Source organism: Choloepus didactylus, chromosome 20 (assembly GCF_015220235.1).
Source record: "Choloepus didactylus isolate mChoDid1 chromosome 20, mChoDid1.pri, whole genome shotgun sequence".
In the NCBI taxonomy this organism is placed as follows: Eukaryota; Metazoa; Chordata; class Mammalia; order Pilosa; family Megalonychidae; genus Choloepus; species Choloepus didactylus.
In genome coordinates this window covers 45,982,713-46,002,905 of record NC_051326.1, presented here as the reverse complement: position 1 = coordinate 46,002,905, position 20,193 = coordinate 45,982,713, and the positions used below count along the sequence as shown (strand labels likewise).

Here is a 20,193-nt window from a genome sequence, read left to right as displayed (position 1 = left end):
ACCCCCATCTGTCCATTCTCTGCACTGTAACCCAGAGTTCTTAGCATAGCTCAAATCTAATCAGATCACCTACCTGCTTAAATTCCTTTATTGGCCCCTCATTGCCCTCAGAATAAGGTCCAACCTCTTTGAATTGATTAGGCCCTTAATTAGTTCTGTATTCTAGCCACTCCTTACTTCTAAACACACCCCACTCCCTCTCTTGTATTCTAAACTTTATCCTAATTGAACTTCTCACAGTTGCTGATCATGAATACATTTAACATCATGTTGCTTCTAACTTCTGGCAAAGAGTTTACTGTATGAAATAAAAACTCATATTCCTCCCCCCCCCCCCGTGACTTCTACTCCTTCAGGTGTAAACTTAAATGTCACTTTTGATAACCTTTCATGACATATCAGCATTGGACTAGTAAATCCATCTATACTTACCCGCTTATTACTTTAGTACAACCAAGATACCATATTATTTTCACTATTTTGTCACTGTATAGACATTTAAATATTAAGTAGGAACTTTATTCTTTAATAAATTTTAAATGAAAAGAAACTTTTTTAAATTATACATATACTTATAACATAAATTAACTGTTTTTTTTGTAGGAGAACAATGCCATTTTTGGGTCAGGACTGGAGATCTCCTGGATGGAGTTGGATTAAAACAGAAGATGGCTGGAAAAGATGTGAATCATGTAGTCAGGAACTTGAAAGAGAGAATGATCAGTGTAACATCAATCACAACATGTAAGTTATAGCTAAGCAGATCCATATCATTTATCAGCTTAATATTTATGGTCTTATCTATTTTTCAAGTTACTACAAAGTTCCATAAATTGTAATTTTTCTGAGAATTGCTCATACACTAGGCTGGTATGAAGAAACAAGTGATTTAGCTGGAGAGCAAGCCTAATAGATTACCTAGTATCCACACATAGATGCAGCCTTCTTCTATTTATTTAAAACATTTAATATGATAATCTGAGAGGTAAATATTATTATTATTAACCCCACATTACAAGAGGAACCTGTGGAAATTAAAAGATACAGGTTTGGTGACATGTATCAGAGACTCTTTGTAATAGTGGCATATTAAATATATTTTTCTATCTTGAAAGCATGAGTTAGTACAGTGATTTTTGCTCCAGTTATCTGGGGGCGTCTGCCATCCAAGAATATAGTCACGTATGCATGGCCTAAAGTAGCTTATTGCTACATCTACATTCCAGTCAGCAGAGTAGAAGAAAAGGAGGACCCACCCTGCTCTTTAATAACAAAACCCCAAAGTTGCCGGTATCTTTTGTGCTCACTTCTTACTCGCTGAAATACTAGCTACAGAGGAGGCTGGGGGCGGTAGTCTTTCTTCTGGATAGCCATGTGTCCAGATAAAAATCAGAAATTCATTAACATGGAAGCAGGATAGAGTACCTACTGTGTGATAAATAGCAGTCTTTACCACAAGTGATATTTGAGAATTCAGAGGATTGGGAAGATCTCAAGACCTCTTCCACCAGAATGACATAAGCTTAGTCATTGATTTTATTGTATATTTTTATTTGACATATACATATTCATCATGTGCATTTTGAAATGATGTCACATTGGTTTTTCTGATAGAAGTTCAGCAGCTTTTGACCAGAGACTAGTTTTTGCTGTATGTGAAGGAGAAATTAATTTATATTTCAGGTTATAGTGAAGATAACAAGTAATATTTGTTGAATTTGTGTTATGAAATTTCTTTAACATTGATGACTGTGAAATTTATTTAAGGTTGATAATAACACGCTGTTGGTATTAAATGAGATAATTACAGTTATGAATTTTCAAGGTTATTTTTATTGTCTTATAATTTTTATAGCAAATTATTTAAATTTAAAATTAAATATATCCAAAAATGTTAGGTATCTAGATTTACTCCCATTATCCACTGTTAAATGTCCTAATGTCACCATGTTAGATTGGGTAAATAGATTATAAATAGTCAGTAAAGATAAGCTGTAATGCTGGAAATGCAGTGCTATTGCTGTTCTACGTTAAAGAATTTTCACCAGTTTCCATTTGTTTTTCCTCATGTATTTTACCCTCATCCCAAGTACATTTTAAATGTCCAAGAATTAATTTATTCCTATATACATATAGAATTTGAGAATACAATTAAGACGTTTTCTTTATACTTCATGTCCACAGGTCTCTCATACCCCCTTCCTCTTAAACACATGCACTCACCCATCCTACCCCCATTCGAATTTATTTAAATAATCCTTTGAAATAGTAAGCATTAATGACAGACACACGGGGTAAATAAGGTCCAAATGCCTTTACTAAGACAAAAGGTTTCACTATAGTAAACATGGACCATTTCATCATTGGGTAAAGTGAAAGGAAAATTAGTCTGCATTCACTCACTCCTTTACCCCAAACAGTTGCCTCTCAAATCTGGGTACCCTCTCTTTTTCTTACTTTACCTTTTTCATTGTTTTCTTCCTACTTCTACCAATTCCTACTAACATGCATATCCAAACCTGCGTGGGGAGGCCATGGGTGACCTAGAACTGCAGCAGATGCCTGATTCTTCCTCCTTTCTCTGGAAGAATAGACAACTTAACTTTGAACCTAAAATTTTGATAACGAAGATAAAGCTATACTTAATCACCATTTTTAGTCACTATTATCTTCCTCCAAATGTCTTTATGAAACATAACACTCCTGAATTTTTTGGAGTAGTCTTTCTTGAAAATTTTTCTTTGAAAACAATTTATATGATCAAAATTAATTTTCCTTTTCATAAATAGGCATGAAAATAAAAGACCCTTAAATATTCCCCTGCTTATTTTTCACTTTGTTTTAGGATTAAAAGTTCAGAGGAAATAGGTAAGAAATTATGCACTCAACATGGTCAGTTTAAAAGCAACCAACCAATTCATTCTTTGATTCTTGATTAAGCTACTCTTCCAAGCAACTTCAGGATTTTATTGAGGTTAATATTGATGGGTCAAATACTAAACCTTATTTGAATGCTTAATTTTTCATTTAGAATATGTCATATTAGAACTTACAAAGTATTTTACTATACAGTGCAGTTTGACATAGAGAGGATTCATCTTGAAACTTATCACAGGAAGTTTATTCACTAAACTATAGAAACAGAGTAGAAGGTAGAAGATTGGATAGTCTACTGATTGTAGAGAGGAAGACCAATTTGAGATTCTAGTAGATCAGGTAAGAAATGTTGAGTATTTCCTTAAGGCAAAATCAGTGCAATTAGACAGAAGGGGCAGAATCAATCAAGGGACTAGTTAACAAATTGGATATAGAAAAAGGGAAGCCACAAGAATGACTCTGAGGTTTGGCTTGGGGAAAATGGTACTAAGTAAGTAATAAGACTTGCTCTTCTGTTATAGTGTTGTTGTCACTCAGTTTTGTGCTTGATGACTTAGAAATTGTATGATTTTTATAAAGGAAAAGTATTGAAGACTAGTGTCTAGATGCTACATATCTTGAAGGAATTCCATCAGATTTAAATTTTATTAGCATCTGTAGGTACTGTAGAGGATGTACAAAGAATTTAGTGGTTGTTATCAATGAAGCTGAAATGTGATAAAGAAGATTGTAGTCAAATATATCAGAGTTTAACTCTGCTATAACACTAATGTTATCTCATTATTTTTATATACATCTCTTTAAACTTTGTATTTCCAATCTAAATTTTAATATTTTAAGGTTTATTAATGTTATTTTGTTCCAATGGACATAGCAATAGAGGTCATCATAAATTAGGGACTCTAGGAAAATTATCTTCAACTCCAGCAGTTTCAGAGATATCCCAAGATAGTTGAATTCTGTAAAAAAGCATTTTTAAAATTATGGTTCTCCCAAGGAACAAGATAAAAGAAGCCTACAGTTTTGGTTTCCTTATGAGAATATGAAAATGGTCTCTGAACACTGTGAGTGATAGAGAATTCATGGATCCTTATGGCCCTTGAAGTAAGAACTGGGCTTCCTAGAGCCATGGCACCTTAATGAAGAGACCGTCTGATTTCCATTTATTTAGTTAAATAAATACCCTTGTTGTCAATTTGGTGTTTTTCCCTTAGGATCCTCAGAATTATCTTACAGGTTTCAATAAAGACCCAGATGGTCTTCCTTCTATTTTTTCTTTAGTGACTATAAAGGAAAATGAAAGTAAGTGATTCAGAAAGTTAGTTCCAATGTTGGACCCAGCATTTAAGTGTTGTGGGTAGTGTTTGTTGTTACTGCCTTTTTAATTAATGATTTCATTTCAATTGCTAACTGCTGACTTTGTTTCAATACTACCTCTCCTTCATAATTGTGTGTATCAGTCATAGAGTAAGGATTTTGGCTTTTACTCAGAACGATAAGGGGAGTCAAAGGTTTTGAACAGAGAACCAGTATATTCAGTTTATGTTTTAACAGAATCATTCTGGCTAGTGTGTCAAAAATAGACTACAGAGAGGCAAAGGCAGAAGCAGTTAGACTGGTTCTAAAGAGGCAATTGTAACAATCCAAGTGAGAAGTGATTGTGGCTTGGAGAAGGATGGAGGTGGTAGAATGATGAAAAGTTCAAATTTAGGGGATATTTTGAAGGTATAGCTGACAGGATTTTCTGACAGATTGAATGTATAGAGTATAGTGAAAGAGAGAAATCAAGGATGACACTAAGGTTTTTGACCTGAGCATTTGAAAGGATGGAGTTCCAATAACCACAATAATATTTTAATACATATCTTCTATGTGCACAGGATTCTCAAGGGTATGTACCTAGGAGTGGAATTGCTGAGCCACATCTTTAACTTTCCTAGATTATGCAAAATTACTTTCCAATGAGGTTGCATCAATTTATGTTCCACTTACCAATATATATATACCCGACCACATCATTCTTTTTTTCATCCTATTTTTCTCCTACTTATTATTTCTTGCAAATATTTCCTTGCCTAGGCATGTAGATTTACCTCATTGTCTGTAATGCTGATATTTCATTGTATGGGCATTCTGTAGCTTACTTACCAAAGCTTCAGCTGACAGCATTTTGGTTATTTCCCATTTTTCTCTATTTCAAACAATGTAGCACTGATTATCTGTGTGTATCTTTGTATACTTGTGTGAGTATTTATGAAGTCTCAATTACTAGTCTAAATTGCATATGTAAAATTTTACTATTACCAAAATGCCCTCTAAAAATTTTGCACCAGTTGATAACCTTCAACAGTGTACAAAAATTACAATTACCTCATACTTTACCCATGATGCCATGTATGTTTGTGCAGTTTATGCACTGCACTAGGGTGGCCAGTGATAGGAGAGAATGATGGTAATCATGTGCCATGGTGAAGGCTACATATGCACAAAGGAAGGGCTATTGCCTCTATATAAAGGTTTTATCAACTCACCATGCCATGTGCATGTGTGGAGGGAGCTGCTTTTTCTAATATGCACAAGATGTTTATGGGCTATTGGCAGTCCTATGTTTTGTACTATTTTAACATTTCTTGATTTTTAACAGTTTGGTGGAGAAAAAAACATTAAAAGTTGTATTTTTTTGTTTTAATTTTTATGTAAGAATGAGTCTTGAAAGAATATTTTAAAAGAAATTTCATTTCCTCTGTCAGTTCAAACTTAAGAAAAATAATTGAAAAGATAAGAATAGTTCATTTGCAAAATATTGAAATGGTCACAGTTTGCATTGTGCCTTCTACAGGGAATTAATGTATTCTAATTAAAGTTTCTTAAATTGCGTTATCTATAATTTAAATTATATATTTGGACCTTAAGCATGATTTACTTTTTTTCATCCATTCCTTCCATATGTCTCTTATTTCAAAAGGCATACTTAAAAATTAAAGGATGGATAAGATGGCAGAGTAAGATGCTTCAGGGCTCTGTCCCCACACAGAAGCTTTGAACAATCAGCAAGAACTGGCAGAAACCTCTTCCTCAGGGCTCTGAAAACAGTTAAAGGACTGCAGTAACAGGGTAAATCCTGAATAAAGAAAAAATATTTTTAAAACCTGTCAGATTTCAAGGCACCGGTTTCATCATTCTCAATTTTAAATTAAGTGGAAAAGAATTTAAAGATCAGTAACCATGTGATTATCATTTTTATGAGTTTGGGTAAGATTCTGCCTGTCCGGATAAGATAGGTAGTTGGAAAATAGAATGGTCAGTATTGTGAACATAGGAATTTAATAGAAATATAAAAGGATGGAAACTCTCAATGACATTTTATGTTCTGTACTATTCTTGGATGGATTTGCAGCCACTACTGGTGAACTTTCTGACATAACCCTTCTCTAAGAAAGCTACGTTTTGAAACAGTGTTTACCTTCTGCTAAATTGCATGGTATTTATGGTGCAATTGCTTTTCCCTGCTGAGTGATGCATGAGACTGATACTGCTATTTTACTTCAGCCCTAAGTATTCTGTTTTGCTGTCTGCTGTGGTGTTCCCTTCATATTAACAAATATGTGCATTTGTGTTAGAGCCTTCAAAGTGTGTCATGTGAAATATTTAGGAAAGAAATATTAATCCTAAAAACAGGTTTCACAATTTTTTTCTTTTTTCTTTTTTTACTAATATCAAACCAACTGGATTTTTTCTTTTGTAGTATCTTTTTGTAATAGAGACTAATAATACATTGCTGTAAAAGTAACTTTATATGAGAAAAATGAATACACAGAAACATTTGCTCAGCAAGAGAAAATAATAGAACCCCTATTTTTTGGAAAAGGTGGATAAAAAACTAAGTTTAATATGCATCCATTGATAAATAGGATAACAATAATCAGGGATTTTTAAAGCAGAAATTTTACTACCATTTGGGGAAGGATCTAAAATGCAATCCAGCTTCTGCTTTAAACAGAATGTATAGCCAAAATGATTCTGAAAGAAATGTCAGAGGATATCAACTTAGAAAGTATTTATCAACATGTTTGAGGTTTTTGTTTTATTTTGTCTTTGGTAAGATGACCATATTTTGTATATATCATATTTACTTTGGTATATAAAATCTCTCAGACAAGTCATCACATTTATGCTAAGTTTCTCTCTCCCTAAAATCTCCCCTATTGGAATGCTAGAATTGATACCACATATGTAGCTTTCAAGATCAAGATCAAACTGAAGTAATTTTAAAAGACAGATAATGAACATAACTGGATTTATACAGATTACAAGATTCTGATTTGAAAAATTTGGATGGGGCATAGGTTACATACAGCTTTTCCCTCCATAAATACCCTAGAATTGACTAAAAAGATAAACATTATCTTAAATATTCTAAATGTATACTGTACTCAGGGAAACAAAGGGGGAAGTAGGAAAACTCTCCTTGTCTCAGTGGACCCAGAGAATAAGGAATCTGTAAGATTCTGACACATACAATATTTGATTGAAGGAAAAAAAAACTAATTGCTAGCAGTGTGAATGGGGTAGTATTGCCACAGAAGGTGGGCGACACTGATGGGTTCTACTTCCAGCAGTGGCAGGAAATGCTATTAGGAAGGTATCCAGGGACAACCATTAAAGTAATTAATTGATATATGCAATAGGAATTAATAATAGTAATTAACTGATATTAATTACTATTAATTGGTCATTAGTTATTAATAATAGTAATTGATATATGCATCCAACAAAACAACTCTTGTGCATCCCTCCATCCCCCAGCCCTTGTAGGTCCTGAAGCAGTGACTGGGGTGTCTGGCTCCAGGTATGGAGCCGTGATGAGGGACATGTGAGAGAAGAGTCAGGGTAACGCATTGGATGGCTGATAGTACCTATGAGTAATAGGATCACCCATGTCCAGAAGTCCAGACACCAAGATTACACCATCTAGCCACGTATCCCATCTGTCCTCTACTCTCATGAAAACAGAGACAGGAGGAAACTCAGGAAACAGTGCACGTCCCTTCCCGAGTCAGGCTGAGCAAGAAGGTAGTGAATAGTCTAGCAAGGAATCTCCCCTCTTATTTGGGTACCTTTACAAGACATCAGATATATGAAGAGAATGTACGACATGATTGGGAGGTTACCAGCTCAGCCACAGAAGAACTTATACATGAAGAAAAAGTAAATATACTAATAATAACAGAACTTCTAAGTATAATCCTCAGACATTTGCAATGAAATGATAGGATGTCTGGGATTTATTTCAGAATAATAGAGGTTGGAAGGGGAACAAAGAAATGGGTAGGGAGAGAGGTGAAATAAGATTGGTCATAAGTTGATAATTGTTGAATGATAAACTCAGCCAATATTGAGAGAAGTGTAGTGACAAGGAAAATTCCTTACCTTTTATAGACAACTCAAGAAACAGATGTACATGTTTTTCAGAATTCTAGAATTAGCAACCAAAACAAATAAAAACAAATGGTAAAAATTGGCTGAGAGGTGAGATTGGCTAGTGGTTTTTCATTTTATATTCTTGTATTGTTTGATTTTTAAATTATTATATGTAATGTGTTACTTTTACAGTTGTTAAAATGAAAATCATTCACAAGCTCTGGTAATTTTTCTTACTATAATAAAATTTCTGTGACATGTCTTACAGTGGATCACAGCACTACAGTTATGAACTGCCACTCTTGATTAATGATTTTGAAAACTAGAGACTTATCCTAGCCTGTCTTATTTTCCTAGAATTGTGTGAAAATGATTTGAAGATGATAGTCCATAATAGCACATTACATTAAAGATTATACTGAGATCCAAGAATGGTTGGGGAAATGAAGCTTAAGACCAAGTTATCTGACTCTTCAGGAAAATGTCATCAGAGGAAAATATAGAATTTTTAATAGGTCATCATTAGAATGAGGATTATAATTTAGGGAAATGAGTTGGATAATGTTAAAACAGCATTCTAGCTTCTGGAGTTAATTTTAAGAAAAGAATAATTTATGTGTTTGATCCCAGGTTATTTTCTATTTTGAGTTGTTTTGGTGATTCTTCTCTACACTCTTCTGTTCCTTTTCTTGTTTGGAAATGGCAGTAGGGGGAAAGTCATGCATTGTCGGATGGCTTTCATTGATTGCCTTTTATTCACTTTCCCTAGAAAGAGGTGACTCGTGGTGGTGGTGCACTTAGCTCTGGATACAGAGAGCAATAAACTGTCTACTTTTATAATTGAGAAAAATTTTTAAGTTATAGCTACTCTATGGTTCTTGTAGTACATCTGTCTTCTATTTTCAACTTCTTATATAAGGTTCCATTGTTTTGTTTTGTTTTGTTTTAAGTGACTTAAAACAAAATAATCATAAAATGAAGTATATTCTCTGAAATTTGGTTGATCATTAAATGAAGTATATTCTTTGAAATTTGATTGATCCACAGTTGTATATATGTGAAATGGAAAGATTTATACAACAATAAATATTACTTTATTAGCATTTTATATGTTGGATTTAATTTTGAAATTATTTCTTTTTCTTCCCTACTTTTACATTTTCTACCTGACAGTATAACAACCACCACCAAAAATATGACTTTTTTTTTCTCTTTAAAATACTTCAGAAACTAAGTCTATAGTTTCCGTGAAATAGCCATTTTCTCTTTATTATTGTTTGCAGAACCCAGGTTTGGTGCTCGTGTTTAACATGGACATCTTCTGGAGCCATAAGGTCAAAAGTCCAGTGCAATTCCTTTACTGCTCATTGGGCCCAGTAAGAGTCTTGGCTATGCCCAAATAGGTTGGACTCAACCTTAGGTATCTCCTAGTTTGGGGACTCCCATGAGAGCCAAGATCAACACTATCTATATAATACATTTGCTAGAAAAGATGCTGTTACTGCAGCCAACCTGTGCATGTCCCAAGTAAAATGAGACTTTTTTCCTCCCTTCAGATATAGAAGAATCTGAAACTGGCCCAGCCATCCAAGGGCAAACTCTGGGATCAGATTAAATGTGTACAGTGGGTATTTACCCAAGTTAATTTTCTTTTCTGCTCCACAATTTAATATAACTGAGGTATATTAGTATTTGTCCTTCCTTTTCTTGAAATAATCTCCAGTTCTCTCTTCTTTATCCTGTTTCTCTCTATATAATACCATTTCTCAAGAACAATGAATTTCTGCTTTTCCTTTGATATGTTTGTGATTTTAGTTGGAAAGGTTTTCAAATTTGAAAGTTTCTGTGTTCAGTATTTGAAGCAATGATAATGAAACACTGTAAGATTAAATATAAGATTCAACCAAGATCTACAAATTTCCATGAATTGGGGTTATTTAATATCTGCCATTGAACGTTAAGTTTGTATGTTTTTCTAAATGCACTTTTGCTCGTCTTGATAATTTACAACTTTTGCTAGTGCTGTTTAAGTCTGTTCTGACAATGATAAATTGATTAATTAGGTAAATTCAGTTGTTATAAAATTGAACACTGGTGAGTAGAAAGGGTTTTGTATACAATTTTCTTGTCAAAGAATGATAATGGGGAAATAAAACAATTTTACTTCCTTGATTTTGAGCATCAGTTCCACATACCTTAAGTTACCCAGTTTATCTTCACAAAGCTCTTTCCTTGCTTTCAAACTGAAAACAATCTTAGTTATCAGTGTGTTGAAAAATTAAAATTTTATTTATCTTTATTTGCTGTTTAACAGTTTTTTTGCTATAAGGGAGGATTTTTTAAAAAGAATGTTTTCAGGTTGTTTAGTTATTGATTTATGATTTTCTTTCCTTTTTTCATCAAAGAAAAGAAGAATAAAAATTGGGAAAGCTTTTAATGACGTGTATTTAAGTGGAAAAAAATTCCTGTTGTTCTTCATCTGGCTTTAGTTAAGTGCCTTAACAGCATACTTGGCTGATGCTTAATAAGAAATTTAGCTACCGTTAAATCTTTGAAAATATAGTAGATAAACAGAAAACATTGAATGTTTAGTCAGTGTTGGATCAGGGATACAACAAGTTATTAGTCAGTATTGTGTATCATGCAATCACATTTGTTTAAAGCTCCATGTCTTAAAGCATTTTGATGTCTGAAACTACCTTAGTTGGTCATATCAAAATCCTTGGGAGGGTCTAAAACATGTTCATCACTTCCTGGTATAATATTCTCAAAGGGACCAGGATAAATCCCCGACTTCTTGAAATGAAAAAATATATATTAGGCATTAGCCTTGTAATTTCAAGCCCGTTATCTATTGCTTTGAAAATTAACTAGTTGCTTGCAGAATTTAACATGATTTTTATTTTGGTGTCCTAAATTGCAAATCAAATATTTGTTATATTCTCTTACAAAAGAAAAGCCAAATGAAGATCTCCCTGAAAAAATATTTTAATAAAATATATCTTTATTTCAGTATCTTAAATAGTGAAGATGAGGAAATATTCAATAACGAAGAGTGTGAATATGCATCCAAAAAAAGGAAAAAGGACCATTTTAGAAATGATACAAATGCTCAATGTAAGATAATTTTCATTTATAATACTATATGATTCTAGTTGTTGAATACTTTGATATACTAAATTGTTTTGACAATGAAAAAAGATATATAGATATATAAATACAGCAGTTTATCCAGTATTGCCCACTGACTTAGTGATCACACTTTTTGTACTCAACCATTTTAGTTAATAAAGTATGCAAAATCAGAAAAAAGATAGCAGAAACCACAAAACAAAAATGTCTGAATAACCTAATACCAGTCATGAATTCAGTCCATCAGAATCTTTTGTGTTTACTCCGAAGCACTGAGGCCAAATTGTTCAATCCAGGAGTCACTGAAGATTCTGAGGTTTCTGAGCAGGAGGTAGATAGACATGATCAGAGCTGAATTTTAGGAATAGCTATAGAGAGTGTATAGTCTAGATGGGATTAGGGAAAACCTGAAGGCATGAAGACTGGTTGGAAGCTGTTGCAGTAACTAATCCATGTGAAAGGGATTGTGGGCTTATATTAGGGAACTGCATTATAGCACGATCATGAGGCATTATGAAATTTCTAAATGTATTCAGTACACTATATTGAAGATGATAGGGTCATATGCAAAATATGGTAATAATGTTTGTTGAAGTTTGGCTATTTGAGTTATATGAAAAACTTATTTATAAGGAATACCATATAAGGGTAATGAGGGGAGAAAAGGAATTTTTTATTAGAGTACATAAGAATTTATTAATAATTTAATTGAATTTTAACAATATTTATATTTTGATATTACTGCATTCAGTAATAATACTAATTTTATGCTAAGTTACTAAGACCTGGTACTATCTTAATTAATTTTTCATGTGAAGATACTTCAGCACCTCTTAAAGTGATATTAGAAAGCAAAGCAATTATGTTCACATTTAACCAAGGAAAAGAATTTGTTATTTATTAGAGTAAGTCAGATAATTTGGTTAGCATGTACAATTGAAGTTCCTTTAAAATCTTCAAGTGGTAATGATTTACCAAATTTTAAAAACAAGGTTAATTTTTATTCCAGGTTTTTATCGTGAAAAATGGATCTATGTCCATAAAGAAAGCACAAGAGAGGTAAGTATTCTAAGTAAGACTGTAACTATTCTATATTGTTTCTGTTGACTATATAATGTCATATTAAATAAATTATTTTTTTTGAAATATCAGATCTCTGGTCCCCATTTTGTAACAGTTGAATGATTACACTGATATTTGAAGATATTTTGAAACTGATTCTTAATTGTGTGTGTGTGTGCGTGTGCACACATGCATGTACTTGTATGCATATATGGTATATGGTTACCTCCACTCCCACCCCCACCAAACAGCACATACCTAATCAATTGAAGGGCTATTTCAAACTAAGTATGGACCCTTAGAAATTTTAATATTTTATCTCCACTTCCCCAAAATAGCTGTTAATATTGAGCCACTGTTAGTAATAGGAATGTGTCATAGCTCTCATGTGTTTTGGGATGGTAGGGACATTTATGAGCCCCTCATTTAATGTGTAGAGTACTAATATGAAATGAGAAATCAAATTTGAATATGTATAGACCACCTTAAACCCTTTCCCTCCCGTTCCTTTATCAAGTTGATCAAAGCTTCTTATTAACTGTGAAACAGATCAGTTCATTTCAAGCACTATATGATTACTTCTTCTCTATTTAGTATTTGGGGGAAGCTTAGTTTCTTTTGCAGTCTGAGAACTCTGCATCTGCTGTATTTTGAAGCAATTATTTTGAAGAAATAATTTAGGAAGCAATTGTTTATTATATGTTAAATCAAGGTAGGTTAAATGTTCTGGAAATGTTTAATAATGGAAGTCTGAAAGTAGTATAGCTTCCTAGAAGTACAAGGATTAGATTTTGAGAAAAACAAAATTTGATGTATTTGATCATAGTTCAAATTGTTAAATGGATATAAAATTACCTTAATCTTTAAGATAAGTTCTAATATTCCATTAGAAGATTTTATGATAAAATCTAACCTAGTTTATAAAAAACAAAATTTAGAGCTTATGAAAACTACTAAATGTATCCTTTGCTCTGTGTTAACACACCGATTACAGAAAAGAGAATATAACTTAAGCTACCGGAAAAAACAAAAGAGGAATTTAATGTGAGGCAGGGATGTTACATGGATTTAAGAACAGGGATATAACGAAGCCTCAAGAAGGGACTAGATCTAGGAACTGGAAAGGTGGCACATCTCTCTCAATTCCCTTCCCTCCAACTCATTATGCATCTTTATTCTTCTCACTTGACACAGATGAGGTATCTCTGCTGCTTGTCCACATGGCAGAATATGGCTTCTAAGTAAATGTTACGGTTCCTATTCCTCTACAAGAGTGGGCAAGGTCATGTGGTTCAGACATGCTATTTGTGGTCCACTCTGGGAATCAAATTTAATTCCCAAAGAAAGAAGAGGCCTTTGTCATATGGGAAGATACTTTGAAAAGATATCTATTATGCAATCAGTTAGAATTCTGTAGGTTGAGAAGGAGATTAAAGTAGAAATGTCAACTATGATTGATTTCAGATTATAATCTACTTCTAATTAATCTTTAGCTACCCCATAGCTCCCAGGAAAATGTTTTGCACATAGTAAACAAATACTGTTGTAAAAACAATGTATTGAATGTTTTAAATTAATGAATTTCATTGATTTGTCCCCGCATTAAGACTGTTCTTGGGTTGTTGCACAAAACAATATTAGCCTTTATAGTAAATCTTTTATCTGAAGCTAAGATATTAACTACTCTTTACTACTTTCTCTAAACCATCTCATGTCATCTGCTTGAAATTTGAGGGATAGACAGTCTGTCATCTCCTGTTTCTATTATTATTCTCCAGTTTATCCCCACAACTCTGAACTAACAATACTTTTTTTTTATTAAATTCAGTTTTATTGAAATACATTCACACACCATACAATCATCCATGGTATACAATCCACTGTCCACAGTATGATAACATAGTTATGCGTTCATCACCACAATCTATCTCTGAACATTTTCCTTACATCAGAAAGAACCAGAACAAGAATAAAAAATAAAAGTGAAAAAAGAACACCCAAATCATCCCCCCATCCCACCCCATTTGTCCTTTAGTTTTTATCCCCATTCCTCCACTCATCCATACAGTAGATAAAGGGGGTGTGATCCACAAGGTCTTCACAATCACACTGTCACCCCTTGTAATCTACATTATTATATAATTGTCTTCAGGAGTCCAGACTGCTGGGTTGGAGTTTGGTAGTTTCAGGTATTTACTTCTAGCTATTCCAATACATTAAAGCCTAAGAGGTGTTATCTATATAGTGCATAAGAATGTCCACCAGAGTGACCTCTTGACTCCATTTGGAATCTCTCAGTCACTGAAACTATTTGATCTCATTTTGCATCCCCCTTTTGGTCAAGAAGATACTCTCAGTCCCATGATGCCGGGTCCACATTCATCCCCGGGAGTCATACTCTGCGTTGCCAGGGAGATTTACACCCCTGGGAGTCGGGTCCCACGTAGGGGGGAGGGCAGTGAGTTCACCTGTCAAGATGGCACAGTTAGAGAGAGAGAGGGCCACATCTGAGCAACAAAGAGGTACTCAGGGGGAGACTCTTAGGCACCATTACATACACCTTTAGACTCTCCTTTGTGGTAATGAGCTTCATAAGGGCAAGTCCCATGCTCGAGGGCTCAGCACATCAAACCGCCAGTCCCAATGTTTGTGACAACATCAACACCAGTCCAGGTGAGGATGTCCAACACATCCGCACCTTCCCCCAGATCCTCGGGGCTGGGGAGGGGGAGGCTGTAAATATATTTTTTATTATCTGCCCAAATTACTCTAGGATGTGTCACTATTTCACAGCCTATACTAACGTACCGTATCTCACTTCCTATTCAAAGGTCCATGCAACTAACAATACTTTTTATATTTCACAGTATGGAGTTTATAATGACTCCTGAAAGATAATGTGCAAATCTATGCAAAGCAATATAGAATATAGGATATCTCATTAATGAAAACTGTCTAAAGTACAATAGCAGTATTCAAGGTGCTGAAAAGAATTACTCAAGTCTCATTTGTTTTCTTTGATTTGGAGACCTGCGGGTCTAATTACCACTTTGATTTTGGAGTGCTAGGCATCACATGTTCTACAGCCTGGCAACCACCAATAGTTAACATCAAAGCAGTTCCATTGCCTTCATCCTTCTCCACCTGAAAGTTGTTTTTCAGAGCATAAGAGGTTCTACTCCTGAGACAGTAACTCCATCACAGATAAACTGCTGTGTTTCAACTTACACATTTATAACAGATGCATTTAAAACATATAATTATATATTTTTATCCACATGACCTAGAGTACATCCAGTTATTTTGTGGTCTTAGCCTTAATTTTTGCTGCCCCCCCCCCCAACTTGTCCCCAACAAAAGAAACCTGCAAGATATTTAATAAATATTTTTCTTTATTACATAAGCAATAGTTTAAAAATGCTCTCAATTAACTCAAATTGTCCTGATTACACATAAATTGTTTAAACTTAGCATGACTATTATTTTACTCTATTTTCATCTAAATATGGAATCTTCAGAATAAAAACAAAATACCCTTTGCTAATTTTCGTTAATATCTCCACAGACTAACTGACTTAACTTTCCCTTGGTTTTCAATAATAGACTAAATTGACTACTTTTAGCTGTTTTGTATTTGTTTTTCCAGAGGCATGGCTATTGTACTTTGGGAGAAGCTTTTAACCGCTTAGACTTCTCAAGTGCAATTCAGGATATCCGAAGGTTCAATTATGTGGTCAAAGTAAGTGTTTTTCTTCAAAAGCTATTTTAATGAATTTTGGAATAACTGTGTTTTCAAGATTGTAAGTATAAAATGTTTAAGATGCTTTTGTCACCTGCATAAAGTTGCACTTATTATCTCTGTAGAAAATAAATGAGTTTAGAAGAAAACCATAATAAAGAATTTCAGTCATCTTGGTGTCATAAGGTTGAAAAGGCCTTCAGCAGAGGTGAAACCCTCATCTGCTTTTTTCAGGATCACATGTGAACTGATGGTTTTTCCACTTGCTTTCTTTGAGAGATTGCCTTATGCTGCAGGATGGTCTTTGTGTGTGATGATTGTAATCTCTCATAAACATTGTAGCTGTTAGTGATATCAAGAAAAGAGGTAGATCTTTCTTCATGGGAATTTTTTACCTGATGATTTAATATGCATTTTCTACTTCATTTTTTTTTTACACAAAGGAATGAACCTTATTTAATAGAGGAAGAACTGGCTAATAGAGAAAAGGAATTTTGTACAAAATACAACTCCACAAAAGCTTTATTGTGTAAATTATATATTTTTGAAGAGACTTTTATATTGGGCTACATTCAAAAAGAAAAACTTTTTTGATATGTTCCTTTTAGGGCTTGGTATGGCTAAAGATTAATTGCTATGCAGTTTATTCACTTTTGTTCAATTCTAGATAAAGTATAAGTAATAGTTGATGAAACTATTAATTCTGTATTTTTTAACAGTGCTATGAGACATTGGAAAGAGTTTTGCTTTAATGGCTCTTAGGCATATAAAAATGTTACTGGAAGGTTAAAAAAAAAAATGCAGGGGAGCTAGTAAATAGCTTTTAGCCTAAGGTATTTTTATCTGTTTTGTTTGATTCCAGTCTAAATTTGCTGGGGCATCTGATGTAACTTGATCTCTTCTGGTTCCTTTTGTGCCACATGATTCACTGAAGCCTGTCCACCATTTCAAGTTTATTTAGGCTAAATTTGTCTACTCTTTTCTGAGTTCTTATTATAAATATTTACATACTGGCTATTAGGGTATCTCCTTTTAGTTACCTCTTTTACAGATGATGAACCTGAGATTTAACTCACTCTTGTCAGAATCTTTGGGATTTGAGTGGCCAGGAAAATTTTATGTGGCAAAGAGGTCTATTTTACAATAAATATTTCTCCAAGTAGGTCTTTTGTATTTCATATAATATTTATCATTGTTTTATAGTAGAAATTTTGACCATCTGTCTACATAAAGGAATTTAATTCTTGGAGTAGGTGAAAATCTAGAGTAGAACAGAGACGTGGGATAAAGAAACCTGGATACTAGTAGATACTACCTCATCCTTGTTTGTCCATGTTCTTCATTTGCTGACCTCTGGAGAAGGAGCAGAGTGTTCTTGACATTGTATGCGAGAGAATATATTGGCCAGGGTCAGTGTTTTACAAATTTCAGTCATTTGAACTACTTTCATAATTTTTTGTTATGTCTACATACCCTGCTACTATTATTTGCTGAATAGCTTTTCTTCAAATTGATTTTTTTAAAAACAAAAATACTTTAGCCTCATCCAAAACAACAATACCTATAACATTGTAAATTTTCTGAGCAACTTGTTTTTCTAATGTACACAAATACACAGAAACACTTAATATACACAAAATAAATACATACCTATAAAAATTAAAATGTATTGTCCATCCATGTAGGGAACAGAATTATCTTGCAACACCTTGACAAACACTGCTTTTCTCTATATCACCTCCCAGAGATGAAGTGTGAGGGAATTGATGAATTCAGAAAGCATGTTGAGGTCCAAATATTATAGGTTTACTGACATTCTTTAATCTTTTCATGGGATCAGTATATTACATGTTTTATAAGGTCTCTCACATCCATCACTTCCGTATGATTATTTATTGCTGCTGCCATGGTGGACCCCTTAGCCTAAGCAAAATAATAGCCTAACAAGAATCTATGCCCCTTCACGCCCTGCTCAGTCCATTTTCTCATAGTCCTTGCAAACCATCCTTCACAAGACCAGCAGTTATCTTCTAAAAACTGATTTGCTTATGCTTTCCTTCTCCTAAAAATAAAAAATATTAAAAAAAAATTGTGAAGGTACCCAGTGTTCTTTTTTACTTCAATTGCTCTTTTTCACTTTAATTATTATTCTTGTTATTTTTGTGTGTGTGCTAATGAAGGTGTCAGGGATTGATTTAGGTGATGAATGTACAACTATGTAATGGTACTGTGAACAATCGAATGTACGATTTGTTTTGTATGACTGTGTGGTATGTGAATATATCTCAATAAAATGAAGATTAAAAAAAAAACAAAACCAACTAAAAACAACCTTCCATGATTCTTTTTAGTAAAGTTCGTATGTCTTAGCCTTGGATTATAACCCCTCCATAGTATAATATCCCAATCTTAATTTCTTGCCCTTTCCTGCTATTACCTGATCCCACCCACACTTGTATTTGGTCTCTTTCAGTTGTATTCTATTATTTTCTTAATAATAGATTTTATTTGGGGCAGTCTCCCCTCTTTCACTCACTGTCTCTTCCTCCCTGAAGACTCTTACCTCTCCTTCAAACCATCAATGTACTTTGGGCATAACATTTAAAATATGCTGCTTTACCTCAGTTATTGATATACTTTTCACACATTTTTTGTGTTTTTCTAGCATAGGCATTCAGTAAATATGTCTTGAATTGGATTTTTGTTCTCTTTACTAGCAGGATGAATATAGTTGATATTTTTATGCTGCTTTAAGTGTTTATAGCAACACTTAGAGAAACAATTGAGATGATGCTCATGCAGTTCTTCTAAATAATATGATTTCCTATAATTAATGCCAATGTATCCATAAATTCAGTTGTTGATATTAGAATTCCTGTAAACAAGAAAAGTAGGTGCAGTCTTACTTTTGAAATGACTGAAAAAAAGTTTTCTTGTATTGCTAATGGCCCTTAAAGAGCTTATATGAAACAAATTAACTAGTACTTATTTTTTAGTTAGCATTTTATATAAAAATCCTTTTGTTTATTTAAAATAGCAATTTTAAACTGAGACTAATGAATAATTATTATATAGAATGAATAAAAATTAGTATTAGAGTTTAGTATTCAGTTGCCAAAATAAAAACAAGTAGTATGGAATAGAAGTTTAGTCTTTTTTCTCATATACCTTGGCAGGAATGAAAATTTAAAGTCTTCTAAAAACAGAAATCCAAATTAAATTAAATTGTTTCTTCTACAATCCCATAAATAAAATAGTAAGCTGGGTTTTGTTGTTGTCTGTTAAAAAATGTTTGAAACATTTTCATATCTAGTTTGCTTTAATTAATGCTTCAAAATTTCAATCTAATATTAAGGAATAAATATTATGTTTCCAGCATGCATTTACTCATCTTTTTTGAAGAAAATAGAAAGCAAATTTTAATTACCATGTACTTCAATACACCTAGACCTAACTTGGAATCACTCCTTATTTAATTGCCTGCTGATTCAGCTAGGAATTATAATGAAACCCATACATTTGGGCTGAGTTGCACTTCTTAGAAATGTAGTACAGTTAGTGAATTATCTGTTATATTCTCCTTGTGCATTTGATGTGTTCTTAAATTTCATACACTTGGGCATTTTGGGCCATCTGCTTATGGCAGTGTAGTTTGGGAAACAGAAATACAAACTAACAGACACATAAACACATACACATATCCTCTACATGATTTAGCTTTGTTTGCACCCTTGTAAAATAACCATTTTTCAGTTACAGGAGTTTAACAGCTTACCAATGATGAGAATTATTTTTGTAAATATAATGCCGCATATTTTGTTTCATGCTAATTGGTTGGTTGTGATATCACTGTTCTGTTAAACTACTAATAAAACTTGTCTTTAATTCAATAGCAAGTTCTTATTGTTTTAATAGACTGTGAAAATTGTTCTGCTCAATAATGAAAGAATACCTAGTATAAT

The 20,193-nt window shown here is 33.3% G+C and overlaps 1 protein-coding gene across 4 annotated transcripts in view; it reads left to right on the top strand.

Annotated features, from left to right (window-relative positions):
• The window catches only part of FBXO25 (F-box protein 25), a 77,061-nt gene that overhangs the window by 7,020 nt on the left and 49,848 nt on the right, over positions 1 to 20,193 (top strand). For 3 of the 4 annotated variants that reach the window (XM_037812598.1, XM_037812596.1, XM_037812597.1), the window contains exons 2-5: positions 604 to 744; positions 11,312 to 11,415; positions 12,440 to 12,489; positions 16,139 to 16,231. In XM_037812598.1, the coding sequence (XP_037668526.1) occupies positions 611 to 744; positions 11,312 to 11,415; positions 12,440 to 12,489; positions 16,139 to 16,231 (381 nt within the window). In that variant the 5' untranslated portion in view covers positions 604 to 610. Of the gene's footprint in view, positions 1 to 603; positions 745 to 11,311; positions 11,416 to 12,439; positions 12,490 to 16,138; positions 16,232 to 20,193 lie in introns of those variants that run through there. The other variant, XM_037812599.1, reaches the window with a different exon arrangement.